This window comes from Balaenoptera borealis (assembly GCF_965194805.1).
Source record: "Balaenoptera borealis genome assembly, chromosome: 8".
Lineage (NCBI taxonomy): Eukaryota > Metazoa > Chordata > Mammalia > Artiodactyla > Balaenopteridae > Balaenoptera > Balaenoptera borealis.
In genome coordinates, this window is record NC_138865.1 from 54,130,936 (window position 1) to 54,149,900 (window position 18,965).

Sequence of the window (18,965 nt, forward strand, 5' to 3'; positions counted from 1 at the left end):
AGTGAATGCTGACAAACGCTTCACATTGTCCTGTCATTACAAGCAGCTGCCTGCCCTTTTAATAATTCTTTTGTCTTCTCCAGAAGGACAAAACACATTCTACATAGAGAAGCCTCTGTTAGCAGCTGCAGTAGTTGGTTTCAAAGGCAAGAGGGGAAAAGTATGAAAGACAAATTTTAGTGATTTTTTTTTCCCTTAAATTTGTTGAGCTAATGTGATAAGGAAAGAATATGTATTACTAATGTATTATTAAATCAAGTAGCAGCTGGTTCTCTAAGAGGGGACAGCATTAAACAGCACGCCAGTCACCACAGCAGATGTGGCCTCTAGGGTGCTGAGGGTAGGGAAGCTTCTTCAGTTCCAGAGTTGCCCAAGATCTAGGTCTCTCCAGTAATTTTTCTTAGATTCCTCCTGCATTCATTAGGCCTCCCTCGGTTTCAAGTAACAGAGCCAAGCTTGATGTCGAGTCAGCAAAAATTTATTAAAATGTCACAGGAGTATCTCACCTCACAGGACCCAGAAGGGAATAATGGAGGTGGCAGTTTGCCAGTGTGAGTTGCCAACTCCTGCTCCAGAATCACCTCGAGAACTTGAAAACTGTCAATTGCCCTGACCAATTAAGCCAGAATCTCCAGGGGCAGGGACAAAACATCACTATTTGCTTTTAAAAGCCTCCTTAGATGTTTCTAATATGCAGCTGGGTTGAGAACTATTGGGCTAGAGTAAGATAAAAGCTGAAATTTGAGAACGTGCTGTGCTAAAGCCTAATTATAGTAGCAACTCATTTAAATTTCACAACTTGGTCAGGTGGTTCAATTTTCTCCATTTCACAGATATGAAAGCTGAAGTACCTGGAGGCTTAAATAGTCCAAGAAGGCTTCATGAGACCTGATGCAGTCTTGAAGGCGGTGGGTCCTGGAGAACAGCTGGGAAAGCACTGAGGGGCAGTAGGAACAGGGTAGCAGGACAAGACGGAGCAGGGTCCAGTGCGCCAGTGGGAGATAATATTTGGTAGCATAAGACTAGGTGATAAACAGACCCTGGGGACACTCAAGTCATCTATAGGGATGACTTCCTCACTGTGGAGGGGACACAGCCTCCACATGAGTCTCTGTGTGGCAACCAGGTGGCAACTGAGAGCAGGGACCAAGGAAGCAGTGCTATTTTTAACCAAAGCTGCAATGGAAGAATTTAGGTCAGTAGAACACCATCACTAAGACCAGAGTTGGGCTCATACGGCAAAGCTGATACCGCCTCCTGTAGAGAATGATTCTGGGAAACTTGAGGTCAACAAGGGCTTAAAAACTTTGTTTATTATGGACCATATTCAGAGAGCAATTCTCAGTCCTTCTCATGACTTTCAAATGTACACTAGCTCTGTCCACTGAAAAGGCTTAGAAACAATGACCAAGCCGCTAGCAGGGATCATTCCTAGAACCTGGATTAGGCTTCTAAGTACGTCTCACTAAAATAAAGATAAGTGAACAAACAGTGCTTCTTCGAGTAATGGCTGAGTCTGGGTCTGGGTAGGAAATGTAAGAGAGGACAACATACTGTCCTACTGCATAACAAGGAAACAAACAATAGCTAGGGTCATGTTAGAAAAATTCAAGAACCAACTTAAAGAGACTCTCACTGGCCAAAGATGGAACAAATTGAGTATAAGTGATAATAATTGCGATGGCTTTGAAATCCATCAAATGTTTAAATCCATGAATTCATAATTATGTACATCTAGTCCTTTCTGGAGGATAAGGAACCAATTTTTTAACCTTGAAAAGCAGTAGGTAAAGGGGAAGAATCAAAGATTTATCCTGCCTTCCCTATATGATCTTTATCACTGGGTAACCAATAGTAGATGAGGGGGATTTTCTCTTTATTAAAGTACTCCAACTATTAAATGAAAAAGAAGGGCTTCCCTGGTGGCGCAGTGGTTGAGAATCCGCCTGCCAATGCAGGGGATGCGGGTTCGAGCCCTGGTCTGGGAGGATCCCACGTGCCGCGGAGCGACTGGGCCCGTGAGCCACAAGTACTGAGCCTGCGCGTCTGGAGCCTGTGCTCCGCAACAAGAGAGGCCGCGATAGTGGGGGGCCCGCGCACCGCAATGAAGAGTGGCCCCCGCTTGCCGCAACTGGAGAGAGCCCTCGCACAGAAACGAAGACCCAACACAGCCATAAATAAATAAATAAATGATTAAAAAAAAAAAAAAAAAAATGAAAAAGAAGTGATAGGATATCACCATTTTGCAAACCTCAATGAATTACTAGGTATAGGCATTAACTATTGATGGCTGCTTACATCATAAAAAGAAAGATGACCAGACGTTATCTGCCTCCTGTAGTTTTGCCAAGGGAATAGAACCTGAGTCTAAACCAGTCTGTAGATCCAGCTACCAATATGAAAGAACTTGGTGATACATTCATGAATATGCAATCAGCAAATCCCGACTGTGGGAACCTGTACAGGTCAAATGGACCAGGTTCTTCCACAGATAGATTTAAAGGAAAATAGAGATGGCAGGGAAGCTTCCAGATTATAAGATACAAGATTGGAAGAGCCTTAAAAGGCATAACAAAGCTTTTTTAATGTCCCAAACTAAACCGTAGTGTCTATGGAGGCACATTTGAGTGAAAAAAATCTTTATAAACGCGGGATATTGATGACCTGCCAGGGTAGAAAGGACAGGAACTGTGGCTGGAATGGGGGACCTAGGTGGGCTTCTGGGGTGGCAGCAGTGGTCTATTTCTTAACCTAAAGGTGATTGCCTTGGAACAATTCTTTAATTTACACATTTGTATTGCTGTCTGTATGTGTTTTACTTAAAATATAATTTTTTTTCAAAGGAAAAAAGTGATGGTGGAAGGTAGAGCACCTCCACCCTCAGTGAGGACAACACTGGTATTTTGGGGATATGGGAGTAGTGACCCATGAGTTGGTGGATGACCAGTGCTTTGAAACCCAGTGCTGAGGTTCTTAGGCAACCATAAAAAGTGTTAAAGAAATAAAGTATCTCCAGGGAACTCCCTGGCGGTCCAGTTGGTTAGGACCCTGTGCTTCCATTGCAGGGGACACGGGTTCGATCCCTGGTTGACGAACTAAGATCCCACAAGCCACTTGGCATGGCCAAAAAAAAAGTATCTCCATTTCAGTGTCTCAGTGGTGTCACCACTGCCACCTCCACCTCTACCTCCCATTCATTAATTATTCCTATAAATACTTATTGCAAACTTACTATATGAATAACATGATGCTGAGCACTGAAGATTCAATGGAGAAGACAGACAGACTGACTCCCTGCCCCTTTGAAGCTTATGTCCTAGTGAAAGAGACCCCAAAAAGGTAGACCGATAAATCCAGTGGTGACAAATGTTGATGGGTCTCAACAAGGAAAGAAGCAATGTGTTCAAGCAGAGAGTAATGGGGACAGTGGAGTGCTGCTACGGCTAGCAGGTGAAAGAAGACTGTAAAAGAAACAATGTGAAATCTGGGACCTGAGAAATGAGGAGGAGTCAGTTATGGGTAGAGCAGGTGGAAGAACTTTCCAGAAGGTGGACGTTAAAATGCCCTGAGGTGGGCTTCCCTGGTGGCGCAGTGGTTAAGAATCTGCCTGCCAACGCAGGGGACACGGGTTCAAGCCCTGGACCGGGAAGATCCCACATGCCATGGAGCAACTAAGCCCATGCGCCACAACTACTGAGCCTGTGCTCTAGAGCCCGTGAGCCACAACTCCTGAAGCCCACACGCCACAATTACTGAAGCCCGTGGGCCTAGAGCCCATGCTCCGCAACAAGAGAAGCCACCTCAATGAGAGAAGCCCATGCACCTCAACGAAGAGTAGCCCCCGCTCACCCCAGCTAGAGAAAGCTCATGCACAGCAACGAAACCCAATGCAGCCAAAAATAAATAAATAAAAATAAATCTTAAAAAAAAAGAATTCTCCTACCTTTAAAAAAATAAAAAATAAATAAATAAATAATAATAATAAAATAAAATGCCCTGAGGTGAGAAAGGGGTTGACAGATTTGAAGAGCTGAAAGAAAATGACTGTGACTACAGTTAGTGAGTGCGAGGCAAGTGGCACAAGATGAGAATGGAGAGGTGATGGGACCTGATTCTGTAGGGTCCTGGAGGCCACAGCAAGGAATTTGGATTTTTTTTTTCTAGGAACAGTGAGCAACGACATTAGATTTAAAGCAGGGGAGTGGCATGATGTAAAGTGAGTTTTAAGATCACAGATTGTTGCAATGTAGAGAGTAGATTAGATAAGGGGGCAAGACAGGAGGTGCATTAAGAGGACATTGTGGTGGTCCAGGCAAGAGAGTGCTGGCTTGGGTGACAGTGGTGGCAATGCCAGTGGAGATCTAAAATGGGTTCAAGAGCTGTTATGATAGTAGAATCAACCAGACCTGCTGATGGCTTGATGGGTGGCAGGGGGCTGCAGGATGGAAAAGATTGGGTATCCAAGAAGAGAAGGATTGGATATATGAGTCTGTAGCTCAGTACAGCCATCAATATACAGAAGACAATTAACTTATGGGACCAGATGGGGTCACCAAGAAAGAGTATAAAAGAAAAAAGAAAAACAAAAACGGAGGGTCTAGGAACATGCCTTAAACACCACCATTTAGAACTGGGGTTGGCAAACTTTTCTATAAAGGGCCACATGGTAATATTTTAGGCTTTCTGGGCCATGCCATTTCTGTCACAACTTTGCCACCGTAGCATGAAAGCCACCATGCACCATATGTAAACAAGTGAGCATGGCTGTCTTCCAATGACACTTGAAATTTGAATTTTGGATGATTTTCAAATGTCATATTATTCTTTTTGTTTTTTTCTTTTTAATCCAATTAAAAGTGTAAAATTTATACCTTACTCATAGAGCACTACAATAACAGGCGGTGGACCAACTGGGTCCATAGGCCATAGGTTGCCAACCCCTGATTTAGATCAGAGAGGGGAGAAAGGGCCAACAGGTGAAATCAGATGAATGGTCTTTGTGGTAGCATGAAGAGACCCATCCCAATCCGCTCCAAAAGGGGAAACACAACAGTGATTCAAGCTTACCAGTTGGTAAGACAAAAAACGCCTAGAGCAGCTGCAGAAAACTTTAGCGGTGGCCTGAGAAAGGTTAGTCTCCCTGGATCCTTCCAGGACTAAGGGGGATTGGAAACCTCAAGCCCCCTTGTTCTGATTCTACTGGAATTTTGAATTTTGAGCCAAATGTGATTTCCATGACCAGGGCAATCACCCCCACATCCTTGATTCTTCTTATCCCAGTTGATGGAAAAAAGGACAAAGGAACTGGAATATATAAAATATTGTAAATCTGGGTCATTTTTCAGGAGAATCATAAAAGGAACAACTGAATATCGATGTTAAGGATGATAATGTTATTTAGGCTGTAGTAGGCAGAGTTCTAAGATAGCACCTGCTATGAGTTGAATTGTGTCCTCCCCACCCCCACCAAATTCATATGGTGACATCCTAACCCCCAGTCAGAATGTGACCTTATTTAGAAATAAGGTCATTGCAGATGTTAAGATGAGGTCATGATGGAGTAGTGTGGGCCCTGCACCCAATATGACTGGTGTCCTTATAAGAGGGGCGAATTTGGACACAGACACACAGAAGGACCAACCATGTGAAGAAGAAGGCACAGAGTGGAGGACATTTCTACATGCCAAGGAATGCCAAAGATGACCAGCAAACCACCAGGAGCTAGGGGAGAGGCATGGAAAAGATCCTTCCTCACAGTCCTCAAAAGGAACAAACCCTGCTGACACCTTGATCTTGGACTTCTAACCTTCAGAGCTGCAAGACAATAGATTCTGTTGTTTAAGCCACCCAGTTTGTGGTACTTGTTAGGGCAGTCCTGGAAAACTAACACAGTGCCCAAGATTCCTGCCCCCAGGTATCCACGCTCTGCATAATCCCCTCTCCTTGAGTGTGAGTGGGACTTGTGAAGGTGAAGGATATCACTCTTGTCATTGTTATATGATAGAAGGGATTTTGCAGATGTACTTAAGGTCCTTAATCAGATGACTTTGAGTTCATCAAAAGGGAGATTATCCTGAGCCCTTAAAAGGAATTGAGCCCTTTTCTGAGATGTTCAAAGCCTGAGAGTGTGAGTTCCTATGGGAAAGGGCAGAGTGTCAAGGGGCTGAGGGTAGCCTCTAGGAACTAAGAGTGCCCTCAGCCAACAGCCAGCAAGGAGACAGGATCCTCAGTCCTTCAGCTACAAGGAACTACATTCTACCAACAACCCAAATAAGCATAAAAGGGAACACAGAGCTCCAGATGAAAAAGAAGCCTGGCTGACACCTGATTTCAGTCTTAGGAGACCCTGAACAGGGAAGCCAGCTACACCATGCCTGGACCTCTGACCTACACAGCTGGGAGATAATAAATAGATGGGGTTGGAGACTGCTAATCTTACAGTACTTTGTTATGCTGCATTAGAAAAGTAACACATGTGCCAAACTATGAGAATAATAAAGTATTTTGAAAGAACCTAAATGCAATAGTGTAAGTGGGTTTTTAAAATTATAATGTTAATCATATATAGGAAAAATAAGAGTAGCAAAGCACTTTAGATTTCCAGAGTGCAATAGGGAAAAGCAAGTTTTCAAATATGCTAAAAATAATTCTAATTGCCATCAATTGGTAAGGAGCACTCAGATGAAAAGAGGCCTTATGAATCTAAGGAAGCATAATGAACCCACCTCCACACTTTTCAGGCTCCAAATACACGTGTGGCTTCATAAAGACTGTTGAGGAGCAGAAGAAGAAAGGAATCTTCTTCTTCCCATTGTTACTCACCCAGAAGCGATTAGTGCCAGGGAACAAAGAAAGTCATGTGCCTTCTTATTCTAAGGCTTGGGAGACTGGAGCCAGGTGGGGGAGGGAGGGGCCCTGGGAGAGTCCGCCTCTTGGGAGTAATTTGACAGAAACCAGGTCTTCCATTGACAGTGGGCAACATAAACAGACTCAGCTGTGGATTCCTAGGCCCAGCTTCGAAGTAGTCTTCCTGTCCTTCCGTGTCTATTTAATGCTTGACCGAGAGAATTGGGAGGGTTAGAAAACAAAGTAGCATTTATTGAACACCTACAATGCATGGAGTACTGTACTAGATACTTTCACACTGTAATTTCAGTTAACCCTCATGGCCATCTGTAATAATCAGGGTTCTCCAGAGAAACAGAACCAATAGGGTGTGTGTGTGTGTGTGTGTGTGTGTGTGTATTTTATAAGGCATTTGCTCATGCAGCTATGGAAGCTGACAATTCCAAAATCTGCAGGGTAGACTGGCAGCCTGGAGACCCAGGAGACCTGAAGTTCCAGCTCAACTCCAAAGGCCGTCTGCTTTAGAACCAGGAAAAGCCAAGGTTGTGATGAAGTTCAAAGGCAGTCTGCTGGAGAATTCTCTCTTGCTCAAGAGAGGCCAGTCTTTTTGTCCGGTTCAGACCTCCAACTGATGGATGAGGCCTACCCACATTGTGGAGGGCAATCTGCTCTACTCCAGGTTTACCGATTTAAATGTTAACCTCATCCAAAGTACCCTCACAGAAACAGCCAGAGTAATGTCTGACCAAATATATACCTGGGCACCCCTTGTCCCAGCGAAGCTGGCATATGACCATCACACCATCTGAAAGGTAGATACTGCCCTCAATTCCGCTAAGCCTCAGTTTCCTCATATGCAAAATAAGTGACATACCCAGTGAAGTAGCTGGTTGGAGGTCAGCCTCTCTGACTTCAGTGTTGGGGCTGGGGTTAAGTGTCATTAAATCTCACCAGGAGAAAAAGTTCAGTTCTCCCCCGCCTACATTAATAACCCTCAAACTAGTAGTCAGTCAACTAGCAAGAGTTGAGCCCCGTAAGTAAGCTGGGCAATGAGTTGTCAGGAAACTAAAATCTCATCTTGGAGAGAAAATCAAAAGCAGCAAAATTGTGTGGCAGGTCTTATTTTCTCTCCTGTACAGGTGTTCAGGGAGTCGAATTGCTCCCATGAATCACACCGGAAGTGGGAGGTGGCACACGGACCAGGACCCATGTCTGTCCACCTCTCCTGCTGCCAGAAATCTCTCTCTTCTACATTGACCACAGAGAAGATGAAGCGCTCAGACAGCGAGATGAGCACATACATCAGATGACTTTGTTTTATGAGGGGGATTGCCTACTGAAGTCCACCTAGGCAAGAGAGTACATACTCCAAAAGCCTCTTCTTTCAGCAGGATGTAGGTAGGAAGGATTCCCTTAGGACAACCAGACAAGGAATACAGCTTCCTGCTTCCTGTGTACATTTCCCTGACATCAACACGTGATCTGGTGCCTCTACTGTGTTCCTGAGCCTGAGTTCCACCCCCTCCAGAAGCTGACTTCTTCTCCACCTCCAGCCCCCTATTTGTCCCCAGACCCCCAACCTGGTGCCTGCCTTCTGCTTGAAGGTGGGCTGTGTGGCCACTAGTGACACCTAGTGGCCAAGGTGGTGGCAGCAGCCAAAGAACCAGAATTCCTGGTTTTCCCTCCTGGAGGTAAGAGTAATCACGACTGACCCTTGGGCAAAAGAAGCCCTCAAGGAGACTATGAGATTTCCCAGGAGGGAGGACCCCCTGTGCAAGAGACGAAAGAGAGGTGGGATAAGGGCTCAAAGTCATGTGGTTTGAATATTAAAAGGAACGTGACTTCATTTGCTGCTCTAAGCTGATCACAATGCACCCATGTTAAAAAGCACAGAAAGACTTTTCTGGTCAAGACTTCCAGGGTCTGACCCCTGTTTGAGCCTCTCTTCCTGTCCCTCCTCTGTCTATCTGCATTGTCCACTGTCCACCGTGCATGGTAGCCACCGGTCGTGTGTGGCTCTTTAAATCAAATTAATCAAAATAAAAAACTCAGTTCTTCATTTGCACCAGCTGCATTTCAAATGCTCAATAGCCACGTGGGCCTGGTGGCTAACGTACCAGACAGTGCAGGCTATAGGACATTTCCATCATCATAGAGACTTATAATGGAGAAATGCTGCTTTATGAGCTAGGAAGTTTTTTGCCCAGGTGTCTTTAAATTTCTTTTCAGTTTTCTTTGGAAAGAAGAAAAAGCAGGAAACTGGATGGGACTATTTGTTATATACTTCATTGACAGAGAAGGAACTGTCACAAATTTGTCTTGACCTGGGTTTTTTCCAGATGCCACATTACTGTGTGTCTCTCCCAAGAACATGAGCCATGTAGGCATGTGTGTTTTAGGCTCTGTCTGTCACTGGAGGGTAAGACAAGGCATTCTCTCCCTTCTTGCTTTCTCTTCAAGAAAAATAACTTTTTCTGACAAAGGGTGCTTGGTGGAAATGTTTGGGGCCCTCTGGGTTGGGATGAGGTAAGGCTCTTTTGGAACACAGACTAGCCAGGTTCTAAGGCAGAAAAGAAGTCCTGGGGAATTCCCTAGTGGTCCAGTGGTTAGGACTTTGCACTTCCACTGCAGGGGGTATGGGTTCGATCCCTGGTTGAGGAACTAAGATCCCACATGCCGCGGGCCACGGCCAAAAAAAATAGTCCTGAATCAGTGGCCATTAGACTGGCCACCAATATCTAACCACCCCGTGGGGTCTCCGGGTGACTCTCTCATTCATTCATTCAACCAACATTTACCGAGCACCTAATATGTGCCAGGAACTATTCTAAGCTATGGGAATACAGCCATGAGCTGGACATAAACCTTCCCTGATGGGGCTTACATGGAAGAGGGTGACCCACAATATAAATAATGGTGCCACATCTGTATGACAGGTGCAGGTCAGCCATGTAAGATGATAACTCCAGCTGTCTCGTTTTGAATTCCATAACCCCACCCCTGTTCCACACCAAGTACTGAGCTCTCTGCTTGCCACAGACTAATGAATCCTCACGGCAGCCACGTTGGGTCTCAGGATCGTTATTCTCACCTTCCATACGTGCAAACACATTCAGAGGTAAAGCAAGTTGCTCAAAGTCACCCCACTGGTTCAGGGATATGCCAGCATTCAAACCCTGGCCTCCTTGACTCCACTTGGCAGGAAAAAAGGATATGTGTTCAGAAGACGTGAGTTCCAGGCTCAATTCTGTTACCAAGTAAATGGGTGGCCTTTGGGCTCGTCACTAGATCTTTCTGGACTCATTTCTTCTTCTGTAAAATGAAGGTGTGATACTATTGAATATTTAAGATCCCTTCCAGTTTGAATATTCAGTGACTCTAGAATGTTAGGAAGGACCAGTGGCTCTGCAGGTAGAAGAAAATGAACAAGACATAGACTCTCCCCCAGTGGTAAAGACAGTTGGACACAGTGCGATATACCCCATGCTAGGAAAATAGAAGTGCTACAGAAACACAGAGGAAGGGCACAAAAGCCAACCTTGGGGGCGGGAGGGGTAGTTGTCAGGGAAAGCTTCCTAGAGGTGAGCAGAGTCCTGGAGGACAAGTAGAAGTAAGGGTGAAAGTGTGGAGAAGGGAGAAAGAGATGCTGGGCAAAGGGAACAGAAGTGTCAGAGCACAGAGCGAGGGTATTCAGTGCGGGTGGTATGTGTTTTAGAAGAAGGAGAGAAGGGGGCCTAGAAAGGGGCCCAGTGAGGGAGTTCATAAACGTGCTCAGACATGTTCAGTTGACTCGGAAGGATCTGCACAGTCACTAAATGGTGCTGCAAATGAGAGCGTGGCTCAAAATGCCCCTCAGCATCTACACCAGCAAGGTCACTTGTCACCAGCTTGAGATGTCATCCACTTGTTGTTGAACTCGAGTTGTGTGCCCAACACAGAGAGGACAAACAAATGGAAATGTCAGAGTTTGGAGCAGAGAAAGGTTTATTGCAGGGGCCAAGCAAGGAGGACAGGCAGCTCATGCTCAAAAGACCCAAACTCCCTGATGATTTTCTGGGAGGAGTTCTTAAAGGCAGCATTTGGGGTGATGGCTGTGGGGTGATGGCTGCAGGGTGTGTGACTTCCTTCTGATTGGTTGATGGTGAGGTGACCGGGTGGTGGTCCAGGAATCTCAGTCATCAACCTTTTGGTTGCAACCGATCTAGGTCTCAGTCACCATCCTCCACCTGGGTGGGGAAATGTATCAGATTGTTATGTATATCTCGAGGAGGAGCTAGGACTTCCTTTTACCTCTACACTATTGTTTCTTAACTGCTTTCCCTTTGTTTCTGCATCCCTCAGTTCCCTAACTAGTAGCTGTATGAATCTGCCCTTTGGAACTCCGGGAAGGTCTGGGAGGCAGAATCCTTTTCCCTACAACCCAGAAACAGGGGACACAGAAAGGCTTTTGTACATGGGAAAGCCCTGTAGGGCGCTGCTCAGTTGCACATTGAAGCGCACCATGAATATTCAGCCTGTGCTCTTATACACAGCTCTTTGTCGTTTACAAAGCTCTTTGTTAGTTAGTTCCAAACTAACAAAGCTAAGTGGCTGGGCCAGAACTCTACAAGTTCAAGTTGGAGCTCCAGCCTCTATTCCACAGCCAGCTTGCCAAATCCAGTGGTTGTGTTACCAGATTCAGGCTCAGCTGCTCACCGTTGGAAAACAATACTCAGAAGACAAGTGTCGGTTGGAAAGGAAAGGTTGCTCTATCCAGGAGGCCAGCAACCCGGGGAGAAGGCGGACTCCTTTCCAAGAACCAACTCCAAAGATTCTGCTCAACCATGAACATTTTTTAAAGGGAGAAAGTGGAAGTTCATCGCAGTTAATCATTTGGGGAGGGGGTCAGAGGCTTCGTTATCTTCCGCGGTGTGCGGACTTTCTTCCGATGGGTTGGTGGTGAAGTAAAAGGGCCGTGTTCCAGGGCGCTTGTACTCAGCCTGAAGTTACCATCCTCCAGCTGGGTGGGAGCCTTAGTTCCTGCAGAACTCAAAGATTTTGTTATGTATATCCCTTGAGGAGGAAACAGGACCCTGCTTTATTTCTGCACTATTATTGACTGCTCCTCCTTTCTTTCTGCATTCCCTCCCTTCCCTTAATCTAAGAACCAACATGCTGAGCCAAGCAGAACAAAGGCCTTGGTAAATATTGCAGAAGCCTAAGGAATTGAGCTAGTGTAAAGGTTAAAGTATAAAGAGGCTCTTGGGCCAAGGGGCTGCTTACAGCTGCTTGGCCCATAATCCTGGGGAAAACTGAAAGCAAGAGCATTTCTACTGGGGATGGTTTTGAAAGGAATTGGGAGGTGCTATCCTGGACTCTAGGCTCAGGCACTGGAAGTGTGGAATTAAAAAAGCGCTCTAATGAACATTTCTTCTCCACTGTTCTTCCAGTGGAGAACATAGGTAGGTTTCAGAACCTATCTGGTTCTCAGGATAGCACATCCTGTTGGGCTTCTGGGAATTTCCTGCAAGGCTTTTTCACACTTTCCATAGCCCGACACTGAGATTCTGCGCCCCTCACCTCGCCCCAAGGTCTTTCCCCACCACATGCTCACATACTTCCATCCTTAAAGGAAACTGTTACCGGAAAGACTGAGTTCGCTTCTTGGTAGGCGTCCAGCCAAAAGACACAACCAAGCAGAAGAGTCAGAGAAGGAAGGATTTATTACTTGCAGCAAGTAAGGAGAATACCTGGGATCTTTCTCAAAGCAGTATCTCCCCAAACAGCAAAATTGGGGAAGTTTTAGGCTAAGGGTACATGCATATTCATGAAGGCACTTGGGCGATGGAGGCCAAGCTTTAATTGCTTGAAATCACGAGGGTTCCAAAAGGTCAGCAGCATCATCCTTTAGGTTCCAGTTTGTCTGGTGGTTGAGCGCCTGAGGGGGGTTTAGATTCTGCAAAACAGCTCAAGACAGTGCTTCAGGCTAGTCCTTACCATTGATACGGAACTGGGAGTCTTTACAACTGATGTGTTATCTTTGCTAATGTTACTTTTCTTGCCTGATAACAGTTTGTTCTTTTGTTCCCTTAAGACCATTATTGCTGAGACCTGTTCAGGGCAAGCGCTGTGGCCAGGCTTAAATCACAAAATAGCTTAGGCCCAAAGTGGCTTCTTATGTCAAGAAAGTCACGCCTGGTTTTCTTTCTCTGGGGAAACCCCTACCTTATCTGCTGACAAAACTAGCCTCTGTGGGTCTCTGGAAGCTGTAGGCACAAGGCATCCCGTGGGCGGGCTAGGTGGGAATTAGGCTGAGAACCACTGCCTTGATTGTCAAATGGGCACTATAGTAGTACCCACCTCACGTTGCTGTGAGAGTTCAATAAACTAATGCCTGAAACGGACTTAAAAAGACAGCTGTGCCTGGATGCCTGACACACAGGGATGTTTGCAATTTTTATGGAAAAGGTGAACAAATATGACCACTTAAAACTTTCAAACATTTGCATGTTAAATGATAATAGCAGTAAACACCAAATTCAGAGGGCTCACTTCCTTACTAAAAGCTTTCTCAACTCAATAAGAAAAACACAAAAGCCCCGCAGTTGATCATTAAAGAAGATAACAGTGGATGACCTATTCACTGAATGTTTGTGGGTCACAAAAATGTCTGTCCTCACACAACCCAATCAAGTACACTGTTATTGACCCCAGCAATGAACAGGGACCATGACAGCTCAAGATGTTCGTATTTCACAGCAACGTTTTTACTTTACAGCACAGTCTGTAACACACAACTTTGAATAAAAGATTTATGTCTTTGTCCTCATTTCATTGATCCATGGCCTAATTCCCTCATCCATGGCTTAGGTGGCTAGAGGGAACTGACATTTCCAATCCTGCAGCACCAGCAAAATAAAACTGCACATGTTCCTGTTGCTTTTGATGATGTCTACCTGAAACAGGAGGGAAGGGGACAGGGCACAACCTTTAAAGGAATGGCATAGCCATTGAGGCTACAACGAAACCTGGTCAGAAACAATTAGGCCCAAGATGGCAGCAGATTTGCCTTCTAGTGGACCTTGAGCCTCATTATACGCTCCTTGTAACACATCAGCATGTAAGTGACACACCCACAGGCGCCAAGACAGTTCTGAGGCAGACGATAAAAGGCCAAAAAGTGGGCGGTGGCCCAAATTGTGGAAATCCCCACCCCTTCTCCAAAATAGTTGTAATAATCCACCCACTCATTAGCCTACGAAATTACCTACCCCTGTAAAAACTAACCACCCCATATTTCAGGGCCTCTCGCCCTCTGAGATGGCCCACACTTTGTCTGTGGGGTGCGTTTCTCCCTCGTCGCTGTCACTTTCTGAGACAACCCCATGCCCTGGGGCCACACTCACCTTCTGAAACGGATTGCATTCTGCCTATGGAATGTGTATCTCTCTAAGTAAATCCACTTCTTACCTATCACTTTGTCTCTCACTGAATTCTTTCTGCGACAAGACATAAAGAACCTGAGCTTCACTAAGTTCTGAGACCAGGTGTGTGATTTCAATTAAAAGACAGTGGGTTCAAGTCCCAATCTGAGTTGTGCGGTTTTATACTGACTTCTGGTGATTGCAATGTGATACACGGCCTAGAACTGCAAAGGGAAAGACTCTTGAGGTCAGCTAATGATGAATTCATGCGTTTCCCTCACTGTAAGATAAAGCTACAGGCTCCGTCCTCAGCAAACTTAGAGTCGGAGGCCCCGGGAAACCCAAGACAACGAAGGTTTGACACCCCCCTTACCCCAGATTACTGCTCATTCTAGAGAGCATGAACAAGTGTCCCAGCTCAGCATCTTAGAGTCACACACTGTTGCTCTAGGACACAACCTGGGGAGGCACTCAGTTCTCTGTGGTTCAAATTACACTCCTTGGAAGCCTCAGGAGCCACCCCAAGGCAGTTTGGGGATGGACCCAAAAGGATTGCATGGATCAAAGTACCACTTACATCTGTTTTGTATATTCGTGTCCATGTGAAAGACAATTTTTGCTGCTGAAAAAAAAAGCTTGAAAACATTGGAGCTAGTCCAGTCTCGCAGAAAATAAAATGAAGGCTGAGAGAAGAGCTGAAATTATGACCCAGGTCTCCCAGCCCCAGTGCTATTTCCCCACCATCCTGGCTGTTCCCTTAACTCCCCACATCCAAGCTATGAGGTTTGGTTGGCTGTTCCAACCCCAGATTTGAATATTCAAAACACTTACCAGTGTGCTGAGCACCTCCTGACTACCAGGCATTTACTAAGGGTGTAGTCAGGTGTTCAGCTTAGCTGCATGAGCTAGAAAACCCAAAAAATCCAAGTAACAGTTGCTTAAACACAGGGTAAAAGTGCATTTCTGTATGATGTAGGCAGTCCAGCGTTGGTATGGCAGCTCCACAAAACTTTTAGGAACCCAGACTCCTTCCAATTCACCACTCTGTCATCCCAAGGGTTTAATGCTTAGCCTCATGTTCCAAGATGGCAACCAGAGCTCCAGCCACCACATCCACATTCCAGGAAGCCAAATAGAGGAAGGGCAACAATGAAAGAAACAAATGGAGATATCACTTGCTTTTAAAAGAAGTGTACTAATCAGGTTCTCCAGAAAATTAGAACAATAGGATAGAGAGAGAAAGAGAGATTTATTATGAGGGATTGGCTCACACAATTATAAAGGCTGAGCAGTCCCATGATCTGCCATCTGCAAGCTGGAGGCCAAGGAAAGCTGGTCATGTAGTTCCAGTCTAAGTCTGAAGACCAGAGAGCCAGGAGAGGCAATGGTATAAGCTGGTTCCAGTTCAAAAGCCAGAGAACCAGGAGCACCAACGTCTGAGCACAAGAGAAGATGGATGTCCCAGCTCAAGCAGAGGGGACAAATTTGTCCTTCCTCTGCCTATTTGCTCTATTCAGGTCCTCCAGGGATTGGTTGAAGCCTGCCCACATTAGTGAGGGCAAACTTCTTTACTCTGTCTACCACTTCAGATGCTAATTTCTTCCAGAAACACCCTCACAGACACACCCAGAAATAATATTTTACCAGCTATCAGGGCATCCCTTAGCCCAGTCAGGGTGACATCACGGGAAGTTTCCTGAAAGCTGCCACATACCAGTTCTACTTCTGTCTCTTCAAACAGAACTGACTGGGGAAAAAAAGGAAAATGTAGACTTTTATTCCATACAGCCATCCATCTTCACAGCTAAACACTGGAGCTTCTATCACAAAGAAAGAAGAGGGAACTGTCCCTGAGGTAGGCAATTGGCAGTCTCTGCCATGTGAGGATTATTTTGTTAATCCTCATAACAGCCTTATGAGTAACTTCTATTATTATCTCCATTTTACAGATGAGAAAACTGAGGCTTAGAGATTCCTAACAAAATCTCATACTCAAAATCCTGAGCTATCATCTCACTGAAATTCATGACAGCCCCTAAATCAGAACTGCTAAGCCAAGCCCCTGCTCAGTGTCTGACCCACAGAAACTGAGCGATAGTAAATGTTTGTTTTTGTTATAACTTAATGTTGGGATAATTGGTTATGCAATCACTCATGTAGTTCATGGTATGTGTCTCCAAAAAAAATAACAGTTTTATTGGAGCATAGTTGACTTACAGTGTTGTATTAGTTTCAGGTGTACAGCAAAGTGAATCAGTTATACATATACATATATCCACTCTTTTTTAGATTCTTTTCCCATTATAGAGTATTGAGTAGAGTTCCCTGTGCTATACAGTAGGTCCTTAATCAGTTGACAATTTTAAAAAGGAACAAGGGCTCAAGGTGGACTCCTTACTTGCAGGAAGCATCACCAGCTTTGTGCTAAACCCGTTCTCTGGAACCTGGGTTTGAGGGCCCCCCACAGAGCGCAGATCTTACTTCACCCTGGGGCCCAGCGTCTCTGCAGCCCAGCGTCAGCCCTGGTAGCTTGACTGAAATATCCCAACAGCCGAGAGCAGCACGCCCAGGAGAACCCTCTCCTGCCTGCACGGGAGGCTGGCTTCACAGCCTCCTGGGCCCTTCGCTGTGCGCGCGGCTGCACTGCCCCCTGGTGGGCACCACGGGCAGCGCTTGCACTTCTCCTGCACGCACAGGCCAAGGCCGATTGCTCATCCGGCTCCCACCCCCATCTCCCCATCTCCCCTGGTGCGTCCCTGCCCTTGGTCCCAGCTGGCGAGGGCATCTCTCCAACGTGGCCAAGCAGCACAATCACCATGGTCTCTCTCTCTCTCTCTGCCACACACACACACACACACTCCCCCTCTCCCTCTCTCTCTCTCTCTCTCTTTCTCCCCTTCATACTCCCAACAGACCCATCCAGGTGCTGTTAACAAAAATGCCATCCTCTGGCTGAGCACTGACCCGACCCCCTCAACCCTTCATGTCTTAATTTGGACGTTGCTTTCCAATCAAAGAGGACTTCCCGGCCCCGGCAAGGTGTTCCCACCACACCCTGAACTTCTCTAGCTGTATGAATTGACTTATGCATTGATTAATAGATGTTTGAATTCAACCTCCCAAACACTGGTTGCCTGGTCAGCCCTGGGCTTGCTTCGGGCAGTACAAAGATGAGGAGGCCACGGGGTGGGTGGAGGTGAGAGGTGGCTGGCTTCCACCTGCCAGACACCCTAAATGTCTGAGACAGAAGGGGGGGTTCTACCGAGCGAAACCACAACCAAGCTCCCTAAGACCCCTTCTTTCCTCTCCTACCAGCACTCACTCTTTCTCAAAGTACTTTTCCACAGCTGCTGGTAGGGTGGGGCACATACTCCCCAGCTGAGATGCGGAGTGAGAAAGGTATTACGGGAACCCCAGCAGGGGCCGTGGAAGAGAAAGAGGAAGGCCGCGGTAGGTGTGTGTCTGTGCACATGTGTGTACACTGAGGACTCCAGCCACTCTTCTGGTGCCTTTGGCTGAACACGTGGGGAGGGGAGCCCACATTCTGGGCGGACGCAGGAAGCAGCCTGTGGGACAGTGTAGTAGGTTGACTACTGTCCCTCCAGAATTGACATACACCAGGGACCCCAGCATGTGACCTTATTTGGAAATAGGGTCTTTGCAGCTGTAATTAGTTAAGACAAGACTGGACTGGACAACAGTGGGCCCTAAATCCAGTGACTGGTGTCTTTATAAGGGAAAGGAAAGGGAGATTCTGACACAAAGAGAGAGGGAGAAGCCACATGACAGCAGAGGGAGAGATAGACTGATGGGTCTACAGGCCGGGGAACCAGGATTGCTGGCAGCCACTAGAAACTAGGAGAGAAGCAGGGAACAGATTCTCCCTCGGAGGCTCCAGAAGGAGCCAATCCTGCTGACATCTTGATTTCAGACTCTGGTCTCCTGAACTGTGAGACAATACATTTCTTCTTTTTATTTATTATTTATTTATTTATTTATTTATTTATTTATTTTATGTTTGGTTGCATTGGGTCTTCGTTGTTGCACATGGGCTTTCTCTAGTTGCAGCGAGCGGGGGGCTACTCTTCGTTGCTGTGTGTGGGCTTCTCATTGCAGTGGCTTCTCTTGTTGTGGAGCATGGGCTCCAGGTGCGTGGGCTTCAGTAGTTGTGGCACGTAGGCTTCAGTAGTTGTGGCATGCAGGCTCAGGAGTTGTGGCTTCCGGGCTCTAGGGCACAGGCTCAGTAGTTGTGGCACACGGGCTTAGCTGCTCCGCGGCATGTGGGATCTTCCCAGACCAGGGCTCGAACCCGTGTCCCCTGCACTGGCAGGAGGATTCTTAACCGCTGCGCCACCAGGGAAGCCCTACAATGCATTTCTGTTTTAAGCCACCTAGTTTATGGTAATCTGCTACCACAGCCACAGGAAACTCCAGCCCAATCTGAAAGGGCTGAGCAAACCCGAGAACACACACAGTGACCCTGGGAGCAGAAGCTGTGATGCCTCCATCGTTTACCAACTTCACGTCCTCAGGCAAGTGACTTGGCCTCTGAGCCCCAGTCTTTCCGGGTCACATACCAGTTTCCAGTGCCTTGGGATCAGTCACCCGGACTCGTATCAGGACCTGGCGCACACAGAAGGTGCTCAGAACATATTCGTCCTGTCCCTCCCACCCTTAGCTCTCCCCACTCAGCACAGTGGACACAGTCCCACCTTC

At 46.3% G+C, this 18,965-nt stretch overlaps 1 protein-coding gene across 3 annotated transcripts in view; it reads right to left on the reverse strand.

Moving 5' to 3' along the window:
• Positions 1-2,217: 2,217 nt before the first annotated feature.
• The window catches only part of ACER2 (alkaline ceramidase 2), a 56,404-nt gene continuing 39,656 nt past the window's right edge, over positions 2,218-18,965 (reverse strand). For 2 of the 3 annotated variants that reach the window (XM_082401012.1, XM_082401010.1), the window contains one exon: positions 2,218-11,072. In XM_082401012.1, coding sequence (XP_082257138.1) covers positions 11,048-11,072 — 25 coding nt within the window. In that variant the 3' untranslated portion in view covers positions 2,218-11,047. Of the gene's footprint in view, positions 11,073-13,787; positions 18,873-18,965 lie in introns of those variants that run through there. The other variant, XM_082401009.1, reaches the window with a different exon arrangement.